The 23249-nt window shown below is 44.6% G+C and overlaps 1 protein-coding gene across 3 annotated transcripts; it reads right to left on the bottom strand.

Moving 5' to 3' along the window:
• Positions 1–7568: 7568 nt before the first annotated feature.
• Positions 7569–22757, bottom strand: LOC144945045 (G/T mismatch-specific thymine DNA glycosylase-like). Of its 3 annotated transcripts, none has more exons than XM_078873244.1 (10): positions 22626–22757; positions 15550–15803; positions 14381–14742; positions 13299–13368; positions 12030–12165; positions 11073–11155; positions 10469–10563; positions 9912–10083; positions 8883–9005; positions 7569–7772 (listed from the first exon to the last, which is right to left on the bottom strand). In XM_078873244.1, the coding sequence occupies exons 2-10, from the start codon at positions 15770–15772 to the stop codon at positions 7630–7632; spliced, it is 1407 nt and encodes a 468-aa protein (XP_078729370.1). In that variant the 5' UTR covers positions 15773–15803; positions 22626–22757; the 3' UTR covers positions 7569–7629. The 3 variants fall into 3 exon arrangements, with proteins under 3 accessions (XP_078729370.1, XP_078729369.1, XP_078729368.1); XM_078873243.1 differs by having other exon boundaries at positions 22618–22757; XM_078873242.1 differs by having other exon boundaries at positions 22297–22757.
• Between the last annotated feature and the right edge of the window lie 492 nt (positions 22758–23249).

Consider the following 23249-nt stretch of genomic DNA (forward strand, 5'->3'; position numbering starts at 1 on the left):
TGGAGATGGGAGCTACTGAATCTCTCTCGGATACAGGGGAGTACTACATTGCACTGCCGCATCGTGAGATGATGGATGGCGTGTGGCTGCCTTCATCCCTTAAGCAGACGCACCAATAAATTATAACGGCTGCAAGTTTATAAATCTACTTGCTTAAGCGACGTCAATATTGAGTTACGTTCGATTAGGAGGGAAGGTGGTAACGAGAGCCCCCCCCCCCCACCCCGTGGAGATGGTGTCAAGTTTTTTTTTCTCGCCAAAGAATTGGAAAGGAACGTGCAGAAGAGATAAACTGCTCGAATGCAATGTTATCGATTTAAAAATGTTTAAAGAAAGCAGTTTCAGTGGTGTCATTTTTTTTAGTTTAGGTGGTCACCTGCCCGAGAGGGCGGTCCCCCGAGGAGATGGAGTGAAGTTTGCTCGCTGGAGAAGATAGCCCGCGGCGGCGGCTCCTCGAGCCACTGCCATCAAACGTCGCGAGTGAAGGACGTCACTGTGTAGTGCGATCATCAGGGGCGGGGAATATCGATTAGAAACATTTGATCACCGTCTTTTTTATTGTTGAATATAGCGACCTCTAGTGGCCGATTGGGGGCGGTGGGTTTACGTGAACATTCATAAACGGCTTAAATTTCGAGTTAAAGCTTTCGTGACTGCAGGGATTCTTCTTCTTGGTTCTTTCGGTAAAGTCACGTAGAAGGGAAATAATAAATAAAACATAATAAAATAATTCTCACGACGTTTCGGCCACAACGCAAGCAGCCGTCCTCAGGTGAAGACCAGGTCTTGCGGGGAAACGTCGTGAGAATTATTTTATTGTTTTATTTATTTTATTATTTGCCTTCTACGTGATTTTACTGAAAGAACCAAGAACATTCATAAATGGCCTTTGTTCAATCCACTGCTGAATGACGGCCCTGCCTAAGTCGTCACCACCCCTCACGGCCCTGCTACCTCCGATTAACACGGTTGGCTACGTGCGGTGCGAAAGAAGTTAAACGTACGATCTCAACACTCCTGAGCTCATCTCATCGCTGCATCTCCACGGTGGACGTGCCCTTGGGCTGCCGAATTCCGTCAGTCTCGACCACCGACCATCTAATTTCTTCTCGTAATGTCCCTGCCAAAGGCCACTTTTATTCAGTCGTCGACGTCTCTTAACATCCGAATGTTTTCGAATGCACCAATACACACAGAACGATTGCCCAATGTTGCCCCGACGGTTCGAACCAGTCCAGCACTGACCCAACGTTGCACGTTGAATGGGACCTCAAAGAACTACCTCTGATGCACACCGCAGCAGGCAGCCCTTTCCACGACTCATTTTTAAATCCTTTATATTAAGTTTACTTGCTTGCTTAGGACGGTGCAAATCTTTCGGTCGTTTTTTAACCCACTTCCCGTGATCCAATCGAGCTGACATTTTGCACAGACTCGTTGTGCGTGACAATTAATGTTCGTGAAAAATATTTTCCAAAATTTTACACTTTTTAGGACAAAAATATTATATTTAATTACCAATTGCTTAATGGTGCAATGCAATCATCTGACCCATAGGTGGCAGCCATCTCAAGCCAGAGGACGAGAGGACTCTAGCCGCCACGCATATAAAGGATTTATAGTGAAAAACTTTTTTTTACGGGTTATACTTGTTACTTTTGCGATCAATTACTCGGGCCCGTGAGGCATAGCATAGCTTCTCCACCCCGCATTACAGTAAGACTTTGAAGTATCCATCAAATAAAAGTCTCTGCATCTCATCACAAGGAGCGGAGTTTAGGGAGTGGCTGAACCAGAAAGCCAAGACCTTCAGGCGAAAAAAGGCATTCACGGTATTTTGCAGAATTATAGAATTCCAGAACTGGATGGATCAAAAAACACCATGAACAAAATAGGAGACCGCTTCACTAAAGCCTTTAGGTAACAGCAGAACTCGAATACTTTTCAGGTGTCTGGAAGACTGCTGCAGGCATGTGATGTGTAGCGCCACAGCAATAGTGAGAGGTTTACTGGATGGTGTTCTGGGTGTGGAAAAGTAAATGTTTCGATTTAAAGCTTTCGTGACTGAAGGGATTCATCTTCTTGGTTCTTTCGGTAAAGTCACGTAGAAGGGAAGTAATAAAATAATAAAAATAAATATAAAACATAATAAAATAATATAATAATAAAATATTTTTTTCTTATGTTTTATTTTTATTATTTTATTACTTCCCTTCTACGTGACTTTACCGAAAGAACCAAGAAGAACAAAAGTGGATGTTTCGATTTAAAGCTTTCGTGACTGAAGGGATTCATCTTCTTGGTTCTTTCGGTTAAAGTCACGCAGAAGGGAAGTAATAAAATAATAAAAATAAATATAAAACATAATATAACAATAACATATTTTTTTTTATGTTTTATTTTTATTATTTTATTACTTCCCTTCTACGTGACTTTACCGAAAGAACCAAGAACAAAAGTGAATGCTTAACCCCCACAGACCCAGCCGAAATGCAAGCCCCTGGCTAAGTGTTCTGTTTTTGAAAAGCTGGATTTTAATTTTTGGTAAAACAAAAATCGTCAAAAACATTTACAATTAATAAAACCGCCACACTGGCGTCTGCAAGAGAGCAGCAAGGTACAAATGAGTAGTGGGGGAAACGGAGATCCGCTCTCACCAATGCTGGGTTTTGTTTCCCCCGCCAAAGTAAAATAAATATTCCCAGACATTGGAAACGTGAGGGCATGACCAAATAATTTGGCATCAATTCATACCATATTTACAAACAAGATTTAACCAATGAAAATGTATTTACAATGATTTAACATATTTTCAAGGTTGTAATGTTGGACCCAATAAATACACGAGCAAAGCAAAAAGAAAGTACAATTTTTCTTGGCGTTGAAATAACTTATTGCAGACAAAGCAGAATCTTTCAACTGACAGTGTATCAAGACTCAATACAGATTAAACCAAAAAGGCAAATAACATCGGGATGAAGTGTTCTTTGGAACAATGAAATTGATGGTGTAAAGGATATATTAAAAAAAAACTTGCTTGGAGACATTACTGCCATCAACTTGCGGATGGAAAATATAAGACTGCAAAGAAAATGCAGCTATCAGAGAAGCATGCAAAGCATTGACATACTGCTTGAGATGAGGAAACATTGGCCTGGGAACACACATCAATGACTTAAGGAGTTTGGCAGGACGTCATGAGAAGGGACGATTGCCAATAAACACAGCGGATTGTGGCGGTCAAAGGAGAGATCACCTCAAAATAGGCAACCACCGTGGAGATGGAGCAATGAGATTAGTTCAAGTGCCGCTGTGAGCTGCCCTTACAACATTGCAGGACCGAGAGAGATGGTTACGTGCAGGATGGCCTTCATCCAGCGTAGAAAATTGCCGATGCTGAAAGTTTAAAACCTGCTCTTTTAAAGAACAGATTCAAGTCAAACGGTTTTAACATGCATGATACACTCTAGGGTTGATATTGGTATATACTGTAAATCCATTTCTTTATTAGAATACAGAGATCAAGATTCCACAGATACCATCAGGATAATTCTGACATTGCTTTAAAAATACATCTAAAACATTGTCGAAGAGTGCCCCTGCTAAGTTAAATTGCTGTATGCTGTTGCAGAATGCGCCCATCTCGTCAGATCTCGGAGGCTAAGCAAACAAAGGATAGCGTTTGGATGACCACCGTGCATAAAACATGTACTGTCCGGCTGCAACAGGGCTACGTTGTGGGCAGCACAGCAAAATTTGTTGTACTGCACAATGCTCAAATATTTACAGCTCCCACCAATTCAGCAACCCACACGGACCAAAGTACGGTCAAAATTGTCACAACCCACGCAGCTTGGAGAGGCCCTCATCCAGCAGTGGAGTGACAAAAAAGGGCTGTACAAATAGGATCTGCACAGCTATTCCCCATTGAGCAAAAATGTATAAATGCATGGCTTGGGCCCTGGATGTAAATATGGACCCGTGGCTTTTCCAGGAACCAACCCAACCATTGGTAAAAGTCACAATATCCTGTGTGAAAGGAGTAGGTGTGTTCAGCCTGTTTTCATGATCCAGCATGCACAGGGCTGGCCTCTCATTGCCATACGCATAACGAAATGCACCGAATCATCGGTCAACATCGATTCTTACGCTCACAATCTCACGATAGGAACTTCATAGTTGTGCGTGCGAGAATAATTTGCAATTTCTGTTACTGTGTACGCACACATCATATACCGACGTCACGACGTTCAGGACAATGCAGCAGACAATACTGTACAAACTAGACGGAACACAAATGAGAAACGATAACAAATGAAGGTGATGAGAATGAGAGAAGAATTGATTCTCGAACAGAATCTAGACCCTGAATCGTGACGATTTATCATATCCCTGGGGTGGGTGGTGAATTGTTGCGTGCCAAGTAACCACCAGTGTATAAAAGGAACATTGGGCCTACAGCTTAACGTGTTTTCTGGTTGTACCAAGCATTGTTCGGCACGTCTGATGTTTTACTTCCAAATGAATTGGAAGTTGTTGTTCCCAACTCGCGGAACAAAAAGTAAGACATGCCGAACAGCACGCGGTATAACACGACAAACGCATCAGAGCCGTAGGGCACAACCGCGTAATTGTACGCAGCAGCACTGGGACCTAGCCAATAAAGTTGCCCAAGGGAGCACCCCCCCCCCCTCCAAATTGGCCCTACCTTGGATAAGGCATTCAAAAAAATCAGGCTATTCGTAAGCATTTGCGTGGCAAGATAGCAACTCAAACTACACCGTAAGCTGGCCATTCTAAAAAAAAGTAGCAAATACCTACACACAAGTTTAGCACCAATAACCGGCATCAAAGTTGCGTTTAGAGTAATTAAAATTACACTCGCAACTTAAATCAACAAATCCACTCTTAAGTAGCACCATATACAGTACAGTTGAGGAATGGTGAAATTCAGTCATTACAGGCAACCCAACTACACTAGACTATACTACGAAGAACTCCCCAAAAGTAGTAATGCCTCCTATATATTTTTCTAACTTTATATTTTTATTGAGGCAATATACACAATTTTAGATATTCATGGAAATGTCACATCGTCAGCTGCCCTCCAACACAATTCCAGACCAACACAGGAGCCTGAGAAAATCAGAGACCATAGCAGTCCGAATGGACTCTGTTGCCCCCCCCGCCCATCCACCGCACATCCCAGATCTGGCACTCAACATTTGTATCTGTTCAGCATACTGAAGGATGGCTGTCATACAAGACACCAATGAATCATTTAACCAGGATGGAATTCTGACCTGGTTTCACATTGGCACAAGCGCTGCAATCGTGACAATAGTTTCTCTTAAAAGAGCGCTATTTAGCTCATGTGGTTTTACTCGAGGAAAATAAACTTCAGATGCTGATGGCAACTATGCTGAAAAAAAGTCTAATGTTTACGACGCTGCCATGAATATCTGAAATATTGCATTGGCGTGGATGTGGGAGGGGGCCATGACATTGAAGAGTAATGGGGCACAAAGAAGCACGGGTTGTGTGCGCAGGAGTGCAACTGGACGTGAGTTACGTAGGGCGTGCACGTGCAAGCACAAGGTGGCAGTGAAGAATGGCTTTAGATTCGTGCCGTGTTATCCTGCGAGCGCGCAACAGGTGAAAGTGCGTTGCGACCTAAAATCCCTGCAACTTACAGGCCATAGGTTTACATTTGGAGAAAATAGTGTTCAATAACTACCCAATTACTGCCCTTCATGGTAACTATCGTGTCCATTCAATCATTCAAGTGACAAGCACGCGTTCTTAACCATAGCTGCCCAAAGATAACATTTTGAACAAGCCCATAACACCATATCTCGCAAATCGCCACAAGTGCCGCTTAATCTCGTGTTTTCTCATTCGCAAGTAGGTTTTCGCAGCCACTCTTAATCCGAGTGTGGTCCTTCTGGGTTCAGCTACGTGGTCCAGCGAAACTTCCGTCAAACTTTAACCACGCACCTGCTGCGGGCATCTTCAGGAGTTGAACTCCATTTCATCTCAGCTCTGCACTTCAGCTCGTGAAGATGCCTGCAGTAGGCCCCTAGTGGCAAAAGCTTGAGAAATGTTCAACAGCCCAACCCACAAGATGACACTTGCACCTGAAAGTTCTCATTAGCTGCACCGATTTGTGCCACATGCAGTTAGGTAGGCCAAGCGGATCTCACAGAGACAGGGGCCAGACTGCATGTACAACGAGGCCACACTATCATGTGGGCAAGCCACACTTAACTTGGGGAACTCGAGGTACTCCGTCATAGCGATGACATTATTTTAGTTCAATCCTCAATTTAAAACTCAACACAACTGAATATTTTCAACTTCTAATATAGTCGCAAATCCTACAACAGTCATCACTTGTTTGGGTTAAAATTTTACCAACAAATGAGACCACCGAATTCGGTGATTCCAAGGTTAAAAATTAGTATACAAGGATTCCTCCATCCTTTCGGTGCGTTTTATGCAACAATTCAAGAAAACGTTGCTGCGGTGTTTTAAAAAGGTCGGTCTTCGGAGCAACTATCCGAGTACCAATGATCCGTGCGAAGAGCTGATGATCATTGAAAAACCATCGGACACTTCATTCAGGCAGCCGTGTGCACCCAGCACTTAAAAAAACCCCATCACGTGATCAATATTTTTCAGACAGGGCGATCCATTGATAGATAACACATGGAGATATATCGGGAGAAAATTTAAACCAGATTTGTATGTGCATCTCCCAGCAATCTCTCCTGACACACCATCATATACATCCCATGTAAAATTCTTACAACATTCAACAACGTGCAAGTAGAGGTCATTCGAAATTACTGGGGTATCGAAAAATGGGTCACCCGCCCTACTTCAGGCTTGACATCATTGTACGGCGGAACACGTCAATTTAAACTTTCAGAAGCAATGTACATGCAAAACACAAGGTACATCGGACGTTTCCGGAATTAACGCAAGCGCATTCCCTTAGACCGATGTGCAATTTCAAAATAAGTTAACATAGCTCTCCAATGCGTTTTCATGTTGTAATGCGTGTTCGTTCGGCACGACATCCGATGTTTCACTCGCGCGTACTGGGAGATTATTCAGCAACTGGAAAAACATTGGAAAGCTGTACAAGCACACACACAACCACGAAAACCCAAGCGGTAGTTTAAGTTCGTTTTGTTGTTGTTTGATGCCTGTAAACAATGGTAATTTCCTCACATGCTAAAACGTCTACTCGTCGTCAGTAGCTATCAATAAAAATAATAATAAAAGTTGCTCGGTAACATTTCACGTGAACCTGAGGAGGGTTTGAAAGGGGGTAAAAACAATAGCACCCGTAACAGCCCCCCTCTCCAGGAAGGGAGATGCAGCACTACCCCCTCCTCCAATGCGCTCGTCGATGAAGCCAGGGGCCGAGCAGACGGGAGAGCATGGAAATGTTTATGCTGCAGGTGATCGTCGCAGTCTTTCAATCGACAAAACATTTAGAACACGGGCCTCCCCACCCCCCCTCCAATCACCCCACCACCCCTCCTCCACCCTTCCCCACCTCTCTGCGGTGAGTTTGGTCACTACGCAGGCAGCCGCAGCAGTAACCTGGATTAGCGGGAGTCAAACTGGGTTCTGGGGGGTGGCTTGCGGGGCAGGCGGGAGTCCGGGCACGTCCATGCCCTGCCCCTCGAACTGCGGGATTATCCAGCCGCCACCCGGGCAATCGTCCTGCATTTGTTGCGGAGAGTCCATGGAGATGTCCGCTGCGAACGGGGGAAAAAACAAAAAAGCAAGTTGGGACAACAAATATAATCACACATACACATGGATTGTGCAATGCTTGCCTCAAAGCATGTGTCTTCGGAACGATTGTCACTACTAGCCTTTTTCCCGTCCAAGGACGGGTGTATTTCAGTAAATCTTAAACTTGCAAGCGAAAAGCAGACCGCGACGTGATATTCATTGTATCAATTCGTGTGCAATTTGTAAGGTCGCGGTGACAGACTTATTCAATTTAAAGGTTATAATCCCTTGTTCATCATGACATCCCTTTTACTTCGATGTCTCAACAGCGTTACGGAGATCACGTGACGCGATGGTTCTGCCTTTGTAGTGAGGGTTGGAAGTTGACGCTGAGGAGGGGGGAGGTGCCTCGCCCCCCATGTGGAGTGACGTCACCCACTCATGATTATTAATGGAGGGGGGGGGGGTCCATTTGGAGGCCATCACCTGTTCATGAGTATTAATGAGGTGGGCTGGCTGACGTGGAGTGACGTCACGCGCAGGACAGTAAAAAATAGTAAGGAGGCCGACAGCTGTAGGGGCAAAATACATTTACGTAATTGCATAGAGTCCTTTGTGCCAGGGTTAGTCTCTCCAAGTGTCGGGTAGCCGCTTTGATCAACGTGGCAGATTTTCAATAGGGTAATTCCCTCACAGCAACACCAGTGCGCTTTCAATGTAACCCTCTGCATTGGAGAAGCTGCAGCACGCAGTGTCAATCCACTGCTGGATCAAGGCCGCTCCATACCGTGTTTGGTTCTTGAGGTTTGTTCGACCACACACCTCACCATGCTAGTCAGTGTGGCTTTGTTAATGTGTGAACCTCTTTTGCGCATGCCCTCACATGCACATTTTTAGCCTCGTCAATCCACTGCTGGATCCACACAGGAACAATCCAAATATTACTTCGCTGCTCACATCAGTCATGGCAAGGAATCGGACTCGTGGCTGCCGGGGCTCATAGTGCAGTGCACTAACCACTGTGCCACTGTGCCACTGTTCAATCCCTTGTCTGTGTATAGTTAACATGGCATTATGAAGTGGTGGATCACACGGCTCGCTCCGCTACTAATGGAGCGCGCAAGTGGTACCTGGCTGCAACTGAGCGTAGTTGCAGGACGTGCTCTGTTCCGACTCGTTAGGTGCTCCTCCATAAGCCGCGTCGTATCCTGGGTCGTGCTTCTCCTCCTTGATGGCCATCAACTTGGCATCCTCTGCAAACACACAAGCATAAAATGTTCGTCATCGGGTCCCCATTAGTGAAATGCTACTCAGCTCAGTGAAAGGCAAGCCACATGGCTCATTTACAGATCACCTGGCCTGGGGCAATGCCCCTGTTGAGATCAGAGCCAAACCAAGGAAGTCAGGACCTCTTTTGCATGTACATACATGTACACGTTCAGCCCTTTATCAATCCACTGCTGGATCGACACAGTGCAAGTCGTGAGGGTTATTTAAAGATACGTCACCATGCAGGGCACCGTGGGTTGAAGGCAGAGAGCTTCGACGTATGGTACAGCAATGGATGTTGCTGCACTGCTTTCTGGTACTCTCTTGTTCACACCACTGATGGCAGAAGGGCCTTGAATATAGGGGGAACTAGGCAGCCTCTAGTGCGGGAATACCCGCACTTTACCCCACACCACACGCGCCCTGCTGATCGGATAACCATGGTGTAGGGTTGGGGGGGGGATTTAAGATACTTGCACCATTGTTTCAACTTCTAAGCCAGGAGATTGAACCAGCTACATCTAAATTAAAAGTGTGTTGATCTGAAAAATGGAAGGAACTAAAAAGAGAGAAAGACCCAACAGAGAATGACTTGACTACATAGGCGGTTGGTGCCAGAAAGATATGGACTACTTGAGCATATTGGCACAAGACGGGTGAAAGTGGAAAAATAAATTACGAAATGTGCTATCCGACCATGGATCGTGACGATGACGGTGATGACCTCTGGATTTTAAGTCCAATGTACGAACCATTACACCACGGCAGCAATCCACCCCCTTCTAAAAAGGGTCCTTTTAACAACAATAAATATTCAATACAAATTTTAAAACCACAGCTTCCAGATACTTGTGTCACCCCAGGAAGCCATAGCTGGAGCAGGGCACCACCTTTAGCCTTGTGCAGGTCGAAGGTGTACTCTGTCTCCTGGATCTCTTCATTGGGTGTGACGCCCTTCGTGCTGTTCCTCAGCTCCTTCATCTTGATGTAGAAGTGAACCTTGTCCTGGGCGCGCGGGAACTGGGCACAGCGAGCGCTGGACGAGGGCATCACGTACACGATCTGCCGTCATGACGGAGGAACACACGGACAGATAGACACACGCACGCACGCGGTGGGTTTTACAACGTTCCTCCATGGGCAGATCCCAGGTCTCAGCAGTTGTGTACGTTGCACAGCCCATAAAATAACGATTTTAACTATTTTTAGTACGTTCGGTATTCACAACTTTCTTTTAGCGCAAGGCTCATCTGAAGGTGCAATGATTCACGGACAGGTATAGTCTGCCAGTAAGGGAGGCAATGTTTGCCATGTGGGTTTATCAAAGCCTAGCATGAACTACTTCGGAGCCGAGAAACAGCTCAGAACAGTAACTGTAGCAGCAACATCCGTTTGCCCTCATGTAAATACACTCGTGGCAAAAAAAATAAAATGATCGCAAACTCACAATGTCCGTTTCAGGGATCTTGTTTGGTTGCTCACCAAACTGAAAATTTTTTATCTTCTCTCCAAAAACTTCCTTGAAGAAAATTTCAAAAATGCCTGAGGACAACAAAGAATATTTGAGCATTGTGCAGTACAACAAATTTTGCCGTGCTGCCCACAACGTAGCCCTGTTGCAGCCGACAGCACATGTTTTATGCACGGTGGTCATCCAAACGCTATCCTTTGTTTGCTTAGCCTCCGAGATCTGACGAGATGGGGCGCATTCTGCAACAGCATACAGCAATTTAACTTAGCAGGGGCACTCTTCGACAATGTTTTAGATGTATTTTTAAAGCAATGTCAGAATTATCCTGATGGTATCTGTGGAATTTTGATCTCTGTATTCTAATAAAGAAATGGATTTACAGTATATACCAATATCAACCCTAGAATGTATCATGTAAAAAAATAACTTCACTCGTACAACACAACTCATTTTTTGGTGATAAAGGGTCACTTCTGCAAATGAATCCTGGTCTCTTGGAGTTGCCACCTGGTTAAACAAAATAAACATGAGTCACACGAGCGTGTTTTTTTTTTACACCGGTGCAGTTTCGGACGCTTACATTTCCCGTTGAAGACTGCGATAGTCGGCTTGAACTTTTGCAACTTCTGCAAAAGAATCTTCCCTCCTTCCCTGATCTCCTTACTGAAATCAAAACACGCACACACATACACACACAGGGACACATTTTCTATAAAGAAGTAGATACACACAAATATCCCCATATAGTATAGTTTACATTGCTTGTTAGATAATGTGATGTTTGGGAGACCAATGAAGGTCTACACAGCACACACGAGAGTAGTGTTGTGGCCAGAACAACGTACAGTTGCTTGTGTTCATTCGAGTAAAACAGTAAATTTAAAACCCAGGGGGGGGGGGCAAGCTGCAAGATCCACCACTGAAATTCCTGGTCTTCAGACGTCACAGCAAACACGTGCATGTGAATGCCAGTTTTCTCACAAAAACACGAAATATGCATCTTCTTGGTTCTTTCGGTAAAGTCACGTAGAATGTAAATAATAAAATAATAAAAATAAAACATAATAATATGCAGTGCATATCTAGTAAACAGCATCAGTTTCTGCTATTCGACACAAGGCTGCCTACCATGCGTAACATTCGATTATAATCGATACAATGCAACACAGATCGTCTTCAGTCCGGTGAGCTATGGCGGGTGACAGTTCACTGGCATTGTGGGAAGCGTATACTACCACTTGGCCTGTGCTGCAAAACCAAGGGCCCTGTTGCTTCCCTAATTACTATGGCACGTCACAAAACGCTCACCTCCCATTGGCCGGAGAGGCGGCTTTCGATGTTGTACTGGTACACGTGGACCGTTTCACAGACCCAGTGACCATACGTGCAATTTTTTTCTCTCTCAATGTCAGCAACAGATTGTGCCATAGGCATCACGTCACGAGAAAAAAATAACCATTCAGATCTCTCTGTGTTGGAGAATGACCCGCTGAAGCGAATATCAATCGCAGAGCTAGGGCAACAGAGCCTCGTGTACCTCTTGAGATCTTTGCTGCCTGGAGTGGTCCGCTCCACCATGTTGGTGAATCCAATGCCATATTTTTCTGGCAGCGACTTGTCATCGAGATGGTTGAGAAGCTGGTCTGTGAGTCCAGACAGGAATAGGCACTTCCCTAGAAAGAAAGACAGGATATGGTAAATTAGGTCGACAACAAACTTGAGAACATCTTGTGGAGAAACAGCAGATGCTCAAGCAAATAGGTAGACACTAGGGATGAGTTTTTCTATGTTAGTATGCCGATTATATTAGGGGAGTTTACGTAACCCATAGATTCCAGAGTTAAGTTAAAACAGAGCATAACTTCTCTGAAGCCGAGCAGAGTTGAGCCCAGTTTGTACTTGGATGGGAATCTAGCAGGGAATATCAGGTACTGCAGGCTTGGGCTGCAAGGTGGGTTAAATAAAACTGCGGATCTCCAAATATCACTCACACTTGGGATTTCTGGGTGCTCCCATTTCCTCCCACAAGCCAAACACTCATTCAGTTCATTGTCCAAATATCTCAGGGCACTCCTGTGATTCAAGACTCAGTTAGGCTTTTATGGATACATTACAAGGGCATTTATATTTTACCAAAGCTAGAAATACATATTTTCGGTCATTTACAACCAGTGGCGGCTCCTGCAAAATCTCTCAGGGGGGGCAAATGTCTGGATGATTGATAAGGATAAGGTCCGCCCATGCAATGGATAAATTAACAGCTTAAGCATGTAAAGGCAACTTCACTTCTTTAATATTAATGAAAAATAAAGTGACTCTTACAATACATCTTGTTTGTTTCTATACTCACTATTAAAACAAACCACTCAAGTTTCTTTTATTAAAGATTCCACTAGGTGGCGACAAATTATATTGTTGGATGAAACGTGCTTACGTATGATGACGTAAGCACGTTAGGGCGAGCCCTCCCGGAAGCCATAGAGAATGCATTGCAGCGCCCCCGTTCGAAAAAAAACATCTTTGAATGTAAGTCTATGGGACCACTCGGGGCGATTCTCAGCTGGAGGGAAATCGCCCAAAAAGAGGCAGTACTCCACAGAACGTAGCATGACGCTGATTGGACTATATCCAGAGGCACAGTGACGGCTAGCGTGACTCTGTGGTTGAATGACATTGGTGGTGCGTCGCCCAATCGCCCTAATGAAGAAACCGCCCCTGTTTACAACAATTCACGAAAAATGAGCTTAACAACAAAAGATATTGTCAAGTCGTTTTGTTGCTGGCGTTGTGAATGGTGGGTCCTTACAGAAATGGTTTCCTGGTCCAGGGTAGTGATGCCCCTTATAGGCTGCCATCAGGCCAGGGTTGATGCCAATCTACAGAGAAAAGCAGCAGCCATCATCATCATTGTATTCATCCATAACACACAGGGATCATGTATGCTATCACGTATGCAAACCTTCCTGCTACCTCCCTATTTTTGTAATAGTGAATTTTCAATAAAAATTTTTTTGACATTTTTGCATAATCTAACCAATTTTTTAAGTGCCACAAAATCATCTATTGAATTAACAATCAGTTTCCCCACATCTACCATGCATCCGTGTCCCCGGATACCTCTTCACTGCCACATCTGAGCTGAGACGGCATGGCTATTTGGCGGGGCCGAGCCGTGACACAACCGTGGCACACTGGCAAAAATGCATCCGGCTTGGAGCAAAGCAGGGCCAAAACCAGGGTGAGACTTAATGACTCGTACAATTAGTGTGACAACAGCAGCCAGTACATCGAGGACACATCACCCACACGTGTCTCAACTTATGTCAGCAGCACAAGCTTGGCTTCCGCATTGGAAAAAAGACATGGCACATCCTTAAATTTCGATTTCAAGCTTTCGTGACTGCAGGGATTCATCTTCTTGGTTCTTTCGGTAAAGTCACGTAGAAGGGAAATAATAAAATAAAATAATTCTCACGACATTTCGGCCACAACGCAAGCAGCCGTCCTCAGGTGAAGAACAGGTCTGTCTGAAAGACAGTGTCTGAAAGACAGTCTGACAGACCTGTTCTTCACCTGAGGACGGCTGCTTGCGTTGTGGCCGAAACGTCGTGAGAATTATTTTATTATGTTTTAGTTTTATTATATTATTATTTCCCTTCTACGTGACTTTACCGAAAGAACCAAGAAGATGGCACATCCTGTCCACCCAGGGCCTAACTTGACATGGCCGCGGCATGGCTACAATGTGCCAGTTGAAAAAAGTGTTGTAAAATAACGATGTAATGCTTTGCCACATTTAACCTTCAATGGCCGAAAAGGGTGGTGGGTGGCGAGCGCTCACTACGATTGTTGTGAAGCACAAGGAAGTGAACTTGTGGGAATTCTCACAATGACAATGTCGAGGTTGAAGGTGAGGATGTCTGGCAGAGTCTTCAGCAGTAGCTCCGCCTCCGAGACACCGTTGAATCGATCCACCTTCCGCTTCACCTTCTGAAACGTGTCCGTAATCTTCTCCTGCTTGCCGCTGCCAGGTTTCCTCCCAGGCCGTCCCTTCTCCTTGGGGGGCTTAGGCTCCTTGGGGGGCTTGGGCTCCTTGGGGGGCTTGGGCTCCTTGGGGGGCTTGGGCTCCTTGGGGGGCTTCGGTGCTTTGGGCTCCTTGGGTGGCTTTGGGGGTTTAGGTTCCTTTGGTGCCTTCGGAGGCTTTGGTGCTTTTGGTTCTTTTGGAGCCGCCCTCTTGCGTCCTCTGCCAACTGACACCAAAAACAACATCATAATCATCGGCTAAAGAAAGGAACACCCGCGAGGGGACGTCCATGATGAATTATCATCAGCAGGTGGCATTAACATTAAATTGGGGAACACCGATGTTAGATCATGAATTACCTTCATCCATGACAAAGCCACAGCTAGATGAAGGCCTCACCAAACCGTCAACAATTATCCCATTCCTAAGATGCAAAAAATGCAACAAGCAGCTGTATAAACTAATTTCACCACTCCCATCTCTGCAGTAGATGAGACGGTGTTGTTGACTGCTAAGAAAGTATCAGAATGGATCTGAACTTGCATCTGCGATCCCCTGCAATGTTGGAAAAAGGTCACAAATTGGTTGGTCCATGTGTAAGCTAATCCATGGATCATAATCACCACCAGCAATGATCCATCACCTGGTTATAATATTATTGCATGAAATGCCAATAATGAAATCACAGTGAATGAACCTAACTTTGTCAGATACAGGAAGATGAACAGTGTGGTAGGAGTGAGTCAAGCACAAAACCGGTTTTTGTAGGCTGCTGCAGGGCTGCAGGGCAAGTCGTGCAACAAAATTTATTCTTGTACTGGACTATGCTCCATTTAGGCTCTGCGCTCTCACCTACCTACCTACCCTGTCCAGCGTGGCGAAGCAAGATCAACCCCCACGACCTGCACTGCATGGGGAAGGGCCCCGATTGAGATAAAGGGCTGTTAAGCACATGCATGTTACGAATCAAAACTGTACCCGTTATCGTCTCATCAAGCGCCCTCTTAGGTCCAAGTCACATGGCAAGCCTCACCAGGAACAGGGTTGGCCGGCTCGGGAAGAGTGCCTTCGGCTTGTGGCCGCCCCGCAAAGTCCGGACAATGCGCCGGTTGCGCGTTCTGTAGTTGCGTGTAAGCCGGTTCGTGTGCTGGTTGGTCTGCTCCGTGCGGAGACTCCGGCGAGTGCTGGCCGCTCCACACGAGGGAGCCGGCGGCGTGATGGCTCATGCCGGCCGCCAGCAGTCGTTGGTACTGCATCTGCAACACCTGCGGGTCCGCTGCGTTTAGCCTGTGGGAGCAGTAGAAAATGCAAGAGCAAAGCGTGCTTATTACCGCGTGGGTGTTCGCATTTGTGCCACGCGTCACTCCAATGCGGTTTTTGGGTTGTGCCTTGCGATTAATTGGCATGTGTCCAACGTTTCGCTCTACCTGCTGGGAGCTTGTTGAGGAACAGAGATTATTGTTTCTGACTGAAGCTCCCTGCACGTGGCATGAAGCAGTGGACATGCCACATACACGGCACAACGCGAAAACAAAGAAAATGCGCAGTTTCGTTTTTAATCAGTGTAAATTACCTGCCAAGATTCGGATTGGAAACAGGGACACCCGACTAAAGAAATGGTGCAAAAACTGAAAGCACAAATAAGCATGGAGAGGCAAACTCTCGGAATTACACTGAAACAAATGGATTAGTGAACGTATGCGTATCGACAGATAAGAAAAGCAGGCGGACTTGGGCAGGGAACATCGTTAAGGGATGGCCAGCAGCCGAGACCAACGATAGTGGCAGCTAAAGGAGAGAACGCGATTAAGGAGATGTGCACAGAACTTAGGATTAAGTGGTTTGCTAAATGTAAAAGTCACCACTTTGTAATTTCGATTCGTATGGCAATAAGTGCATGGCTTCATCGATGGTTGAGTCCACTTATGTTTGGAATATGCAGTGTTTTCTCCATGTAGGACGTCCATCATACATACACGAACAAAAAAAATATACTGTCCTGTCAATCTACTGCTAGAGAAAGGCCTCCCCATACCAATTTTTCAATGGGGTTTGACCATATTTCACACTGGTCATTGTGGGGTGGGAAGGGGCGCATAGGATCAGTTCAAATATCACTCATTGCTGATGTTAGCCATGGCTGGGAATCAAACTTAAATCGGCAGGCTCAGTGCGGTAAACTATCCCCTACACTGCCTCCATCATGCTGTTTACTTCAATTTGGCTTCTAGTCTAGGATGCAACCACTGACACCACATGCTTAGTAATTGGATGCAATATCTTTGGATGTGTCCAAGGCATTAATTTTAATGAGGAAGAATATAATTTGTGGCATACCGGCACACATCACGAATATTAATGCTGAATGGGGCTCTGGTTGCTCAGGATGCAAAGGATTCACGTAATGCATGGCGATTAATACGAATTGCCACCATTCAAGGGTCGTAATTTGAAAATCAACAATTTTCATCCAATTTACGGCATCTCATTTGTATGGTTAGTCTTGTATGTTGTGCGTCTTGATTGCTCCATCTCGGTCATTCTATGACCTAATATTGCGCCAAATGTACATGTCAATTACTTATACATGAATGCCCTTCTGAGTCTCAAGGCTCTTTGATGCTGCTCCAAGCGGGTGGTTGACCAATTCAATTAAACGAGTTAGATTTTAGTTCTCCGCTATCTTCATTAAAATGAAATTCTCTACTTAATTCGTATGTGGCTGTACGAGTCAAATGCAATTAATGAGTCACGTCTAAAGATAAAATAATAAATTAAATTATAGAATACGACGTTTCGATTGCAACACAAGCAATCATCATCAGGTATAATGAAATAGCGACATAAAATCTAACCAGAAAACTATAGACAGACATATCTGGTTAGATGTTATGTCGCTATTTCATTATACCTGATGATGATTGCTTGTGTTGCAATCGAAACGTCGTATTCTATTATTTAATTTAATTTATTATTTTATCTTTAGACGTGACTTAACCGAAAGAACCAAATACTAATTCCTGCAGTCACGAAAGTTCTAAAATTAAGATTGCAATTAATGAGGCTGCATGTGGGAGGAAGCCAGAGAAAACCCACCATGCAAGCGAGGAGGGGAGTGGGGTAGAGAGACACTCAAGCAACATTTCCTAGAATCCTCGTTGCTGTACTCCCCCCACAACACCTGGTAAGTCCTGGCGGTCACCCAATCCAAGGACTAACCAGACTCATCACTGCTCAGGTTGCTAGATGCAACAAACAAGATCGGGGGACATTGAAGGTAATTTTCTTGAAGGCATATTACTTAAAGTAACGTTTATATGTGTAGAAATCTTCAATAATTGTTTCTCATGGAACAATTCTATTTATCTTCTTGGTTCTTTCGGTAAAGTCACGTAGAAGGGAATACAATAATAAAAATAAAACATAATAAAATAATTCTCACGACGTCAGACGCTGTCTCCCCGACAGACCTGGTCTTCACCTGAGGACGGCCGCTTGCGTTGTGGCCGAAATGTCGTGAGAATTATTTTATTATGTTTTATTTTTTATTATTTTATTATTCCCATTCTACGTGACTTGACCGAAAGAACCAAAAAGATGAATCCCTGCAGTCACGAAAGCTTTAAATCGAAATTCTATGCATGTATCTCGAGTGTAAGCATCGATTTTAGTCAATGAATGGATCGGCATCATGCCCCGCCCCCGAGGGTTACATAAAGGCAGACGCTCTCATCAATATTAATTAGCTCAGGGGGCAGTGGGGGGGCAGGAGATGGCGGGGGCATTCAGAAGTCATGTTTGTCACATGCAGAGCCATCTGGCACCTACCCCTGCTCTCTTCAAATGCGCCCATGGCTTCTACACGTAAATGGAATATAATTACGAGGAATGCAACGATTCGTTAACCGAAATAAAAGTCTTACACTCGCGATCATTGTCGTCAAGAGCAATGATGAGGGCCTCCCCAACCCGAATTGTCACGATTCAAAGTTGCGTTTCACAACAACAATCGCCAAGTTAGCACTTCGGTGAATGGTAGCGCCAGAAAGACTCGAACCCATTACAATTCCTACAAAGTACAAATTAAAAAAAAGTGGCAATTTAAACGTAACCACACTGGTTCGGTACAACCGGAATGAAACCCTTTAAACTACAGCACTTCCTTCAGATGAGTTAAAATTGGCAAGTATTTGTAAAATAGTTTAACCTAGTTTTCAATGGTCAAATTGGTTAAACCAAGTCGGTTCATTTCTCCGCCACATGAATTGGGTCGTTAGGTATAAACGCTGCGCAGTAAATTTCCACATCAAAAAATAAAACGTGGTGTGAGTGGCGACTAATCTCCGACGGAGTGGTACGAGTAATATAATGATGAATAAGCTCACGAGCCATTTCACTTCCACTTAAACTGAAAATAAAAGTCGTGTGAACCCGAGAGAAATGTCTACCCTAATTTATTTTAAGCAGGCAAACCTCGCTCAAATGTTACTTATATGGTCCAGCTCTCGCTGCCATCAGAATGTAATTTTAATCCGAGCTCATGCTGCTGCAATGGTAGTGAACTAGACTTTACTAAGCCAGATAAACCACTTGGTTTGACTAAACAAGTTCAACAGCCAAAGTTGGGAGTCATTTCCAATTCCAATTGTGTAGTTGATAATTACAATGTAATGGGTAATCTCAGCTAACAACGCTACTGTCATTATAATTCGTAATCACAATGTAATTGTAATCCCAGCTGAAAAAATCTGCCATACTTGTTCAGAGTGAACAGAGGCTGGGTTTTGCCTCACCAAGCCAGTTCAGCTACGTGGTTTCTACTAAACCAGTTTAACGGCCAGAACTATTATAATTTACAATTATAAATTCGTAATTGGCCATTGCAATGTAAAGAGCAATCCCAGCTAACAAACGCTGCCGCAATTGTTACTACGCACCCCATGTATCCAGTCCAACCAAGTTGAGTCTCTTGCTTCCACTAAAACCAGTTCAATATCCGAACGTTTGGGAGGACGTAATTGACAATGGCCAGTGTAATTCGTAATCACAATATAATCTTAATTGTGATTAGCACGTTCTCCCCCGTGGTCGCGTGGATTTTTGCTCCGGGTCCTCCTACTTCCCTCCTCCCTCCAAATTTAAAATCAACATTCGGCTGCTATAATAAAAACAATTTACGTGATGATGATAATAAAGCCATCTCCGTTTTCAAAAGGGACCTGCGATTACCAGGTCGCTTCTGAAAAAGAGCTACGTAGCTCAGGTGGGGGGTGGTGGGGGACCTTACCTGGTAAAATAAAAAAACAGGACCATTGGAACCTCATACTCTTAGGTTTTTTCGGTAAAGTCACGTAGGTAAATTTTTTTAATTAATAATATTAATAAAAAAAAGTGTGCCGTTCCTGGCCCTACCCCCCTCAACCATTATATATACGGGGTAGTATTTCTTGTGATCTCTCATTTACTTGATACAGCTGTCGTGGCTGTGACGGTTCCACCTGCAGACGGAGGCTTGTGTTGCTTCCGAAACGTCGTGAATTTTTTTATTTGTTTTATTTTACTTTTATTAATTTACATTTTTTACCTACGTGACTTTACCGAAAAAACCTAAGAATATGAATCCTTGCAGTCACGAAAGCTTCAAATCTAGCATTGGAACCTCATTTGCCAGTAAAAAATATAATTGTTTTTTTACCCTTCTATCTGGCAACAAAACCGACACCTTTTTTCAAGGAGTCATGTTTGCATAGACCACAATACTTGCAGCCATAATGCCAGATAGAAGGGTAAAAAAAACAATTATCAAAACCACAGGAGTTTTACACTATGGGAACCAATTATCATATTTTTACTGGCAAATGAGGTTCCCATAGTGTAGATGCTTGCCCCGAGCTCTCATACTCTGATGGTGCATTGTCTTTGAGTTGTGCGCCTTTTGGCGTCATCTGGTCCAACCCATATGAGACTAGGCTCTAAGGAAAGCTGTCTCGGGTGTGGATCAATCAACTTTAAGGACAGTGCACATTATCAGAGTTATGTTCTTTTGTTTGTATTATGACTGCAGGTATTGCGGTCTATGCAAACATGACTCTTGTAAAAAGGTGTCAGTTTTGTTGCCAGATAGAAGGGTAAAGAACCAATTATCATATTTTTACTGGCAAATGAGGTTCCCATAGTGTAGATGCTTGCCCCGAGCTCTCATACTCTGATGGTGCATTGTCTTTGAGTTGTGCGCCTTTTGGCGTCATCTGGTCCAACCCATATGAGACTAGGCTCTAAGGAAAGCTGTCTCGGGTGTGGATCAATCAACTTTAAGGACAGTGCACATTATCAGAGTTATGTTCTTTTGTTTGTATTATGACTGCAGGTATTGCGGTCTATGCAAACATGACTCTTGTAAAAAGGTGTCAGTTTTGTTGCCAGATAGAAGGGTAAAGAACCAATTATCACAGGAGTTTTAGTTAAAGTTTATAATGGCCATGATCGGAGGGCCCTTCCAGCTGCCTTTGGCATGGCCAGTCAGGGCCCACATGGCACGCGTGACGTCACTAACGGTCGTGGATTTAAACGACAATGGGGGGGGGAGGGGCGACAATGGATGGCCCAACCACCACGTGCTGTGTCCATTTAAAAACTACTACAAAGCGTTCTCGGTTAGACGCAGAAGCTAAATTATTGTTAACAGAGCACTCCGACCCCCCTCTCAAGACCCTGTCAGGAAGCCACGTCCATTTGCCCCGGTGTTGTCCTGAAACTGTGGTGCTGTGTGATATATTGAGGGTTAAACTGTGTTTTTTTGGTTGTTGCTATTTCACGTTTTTAAACTCACACTGGACTACTGTATTAAAAAAGGACATTCTCCCTCAACCATTCCTCACTTTGCATTACATTTGTTAACGATCATCTCAGGGGAGGTAAATAAAGCACTACTTTAAGAGTACTGTACTAAACTTAGTAAAACAGTGACGGCACCAAAACGTCAATCTTCAGGGCGGTATAACATTGATAGTGCTTCATGATAATCTTTACTTTTGATCAGAATACAGTATATTAGTATGTAATACATTATCAAGGGAGGCCAATCAAATAAGTAGCACAACGCGAGAATTTAAATGCAGAAAGAACCAGGAATATAATTTAAATGCAGTTTAAGTATCAACGTCATCTTAAGGGTTCGATAAATTAACTATTACACCTATTTCCAATAGTTAAAAAATACAGTAACGCAACCTATCTATATTAAAACAAAACATTGCTATAAAACAAAAAATAACCCATTTCGTTGCTCAAAAATCGTCGGCCCAATGGATGGACCGGCTCCCGTCACGTTAACGTGGAATTAACCAACCATCGGCTTGGCATCGAAATAATTAGGCAGCTCTGCTGCTCCGTTCTTGGCAGTCCAGCAACACACGTGTTGTTGTACAGTACTTTCTATCCTGCCACGTGTCAATGCCTCACAGCCATCAACCCACACGAACCAGACCGGTGAAGTATGGTCGAATTAAAACAATCTAGCAATGGCTTGACAAAAGTGGCTTCTACGTGTACAAATACACGAACATATATATATGCAGTGCTAATCGTAAACATTGACAAGCGCGATGAAGTATGGTTCATCCAAACCCAACGATACACGTGGGGGAGAGGCCATCATCCAGCAGTGGATTAACCCAAGTGGCTGTACGCGCTCAACCAAATGTACCACCAACTCGTCGTTGTTGTTGCGGCCAACACATGCACATCCAATACAAACCACACGAACGCCGCCATCTCTCACCAGCCAAAGGCAGGGGCCTCGTTACCCGCAGGTAACACGGCGTCCATTGCCGCAGAGTTCAGTAGAAGAAGCAGCAGCAGCAGCAGGCGAAGAGGACACGGGGTGAGAGAGTCGAGCAGAAACTCCGGCAAGCATTCAATAGCGAGCTGAAGAGGGGGGGGGGGGCACTGTTCGTCTATGTAGGCCCCAAAGCGATGAGCCAACACACAAGCGGTAGCAGCGAAAATTTAAGCAAGGCACCGGTGGGCCAAGTACACTGCCCGCCGACCGCTGGAGTGGTTGTTGCAGCAAGACTGTGTAGCGCTTAGGAGAGATACCCACACACGTACGCGCGGACGGAGCCTTGTACCCTTTGTGTCAGAGGAGGGATACGAATACAATTCTGGTCGCAAAGGCCCAGGGACTTGCTCCAACAAAAGAACGGACGATGCCGGCAAAAATTGTGGACACGCCTTCGTTACCGCCCCCTTCCCCCAAGTAGCCCCGCCCCCTTTCCAGACGACCCCGCCCCCTTTCCAGATGACTCCGCCCCCTTTCCCCAAGTAGCTCCGCCCCCTTTCCAGTAGCCCAGCCCTCGACGGGACAAGCACGCGCCTTTCGACCAATGGGCGTTGGGCACATTGCAAGAGAAAGGGGGGGGGTCTGATAAGGGCAACTCCCCCCACCCCTCAACTTCGCAGTGGAGGGGGAGGGGCGAACGATGGTGACGTCATCACCGCCTTCCAAACAGACGAACTCCACCATTTTGGAAGGCGATGCTTTTGAGAGGACATGACGTCACGTTGATGTGTAAAACTCAGCGCCATCTTGCATGGGGCGTGGGGGTTGATTGACAGTTTTGGTTTAAATCGTGAAAACTCAAAGAGATTAGTCGCCAATTGCATAAAAAAACACATCTTAAGTGAACATACCCATACCGTGTCAACTCATACGGTTTGAACCGTATTCTTGTA

This window comes from Lampetra fluviatilis, chromosome 36 (assembly GCF_964198595.1).
Source record: "Lampetra fluviatilis chromosome 36, kcLamFluv1.1, whole genome shotgun sequence".
NCBI classification, from domain to species: Eukaryota; Metazoa; Chordata; class Hyperoartia; order Petromyzontiformes; family Petromyzontidae; genus Lampetra; species Lampetra fluviatilis.

Excerpts from the sequence above, each read along its gene's own strand:
- LOC144945045 (XM_078873242.1), bottom strand. The coding sequence starts at position 22,343 with ATGGACGCCGTGTTACCTGCGGGTAACGAGGCCCCTGCCTTTGGCTG. Across the intron at positions 15,804-22,296 it reads GAGGCCCCTGCCTTTGGCTG|GCTAAACGCAGCGGACCCGC; the intron begins GTGAGAGATGGC and ends CTGCTCCCACAG. Across the intron at positions 7,773-8,882 it reads CTACGCTCAGTTGCAGCCAG|CGGACATCTCCATGGACTCT; the intron begins GTACCACTTGCG and ends CCCCGTTCGCAG.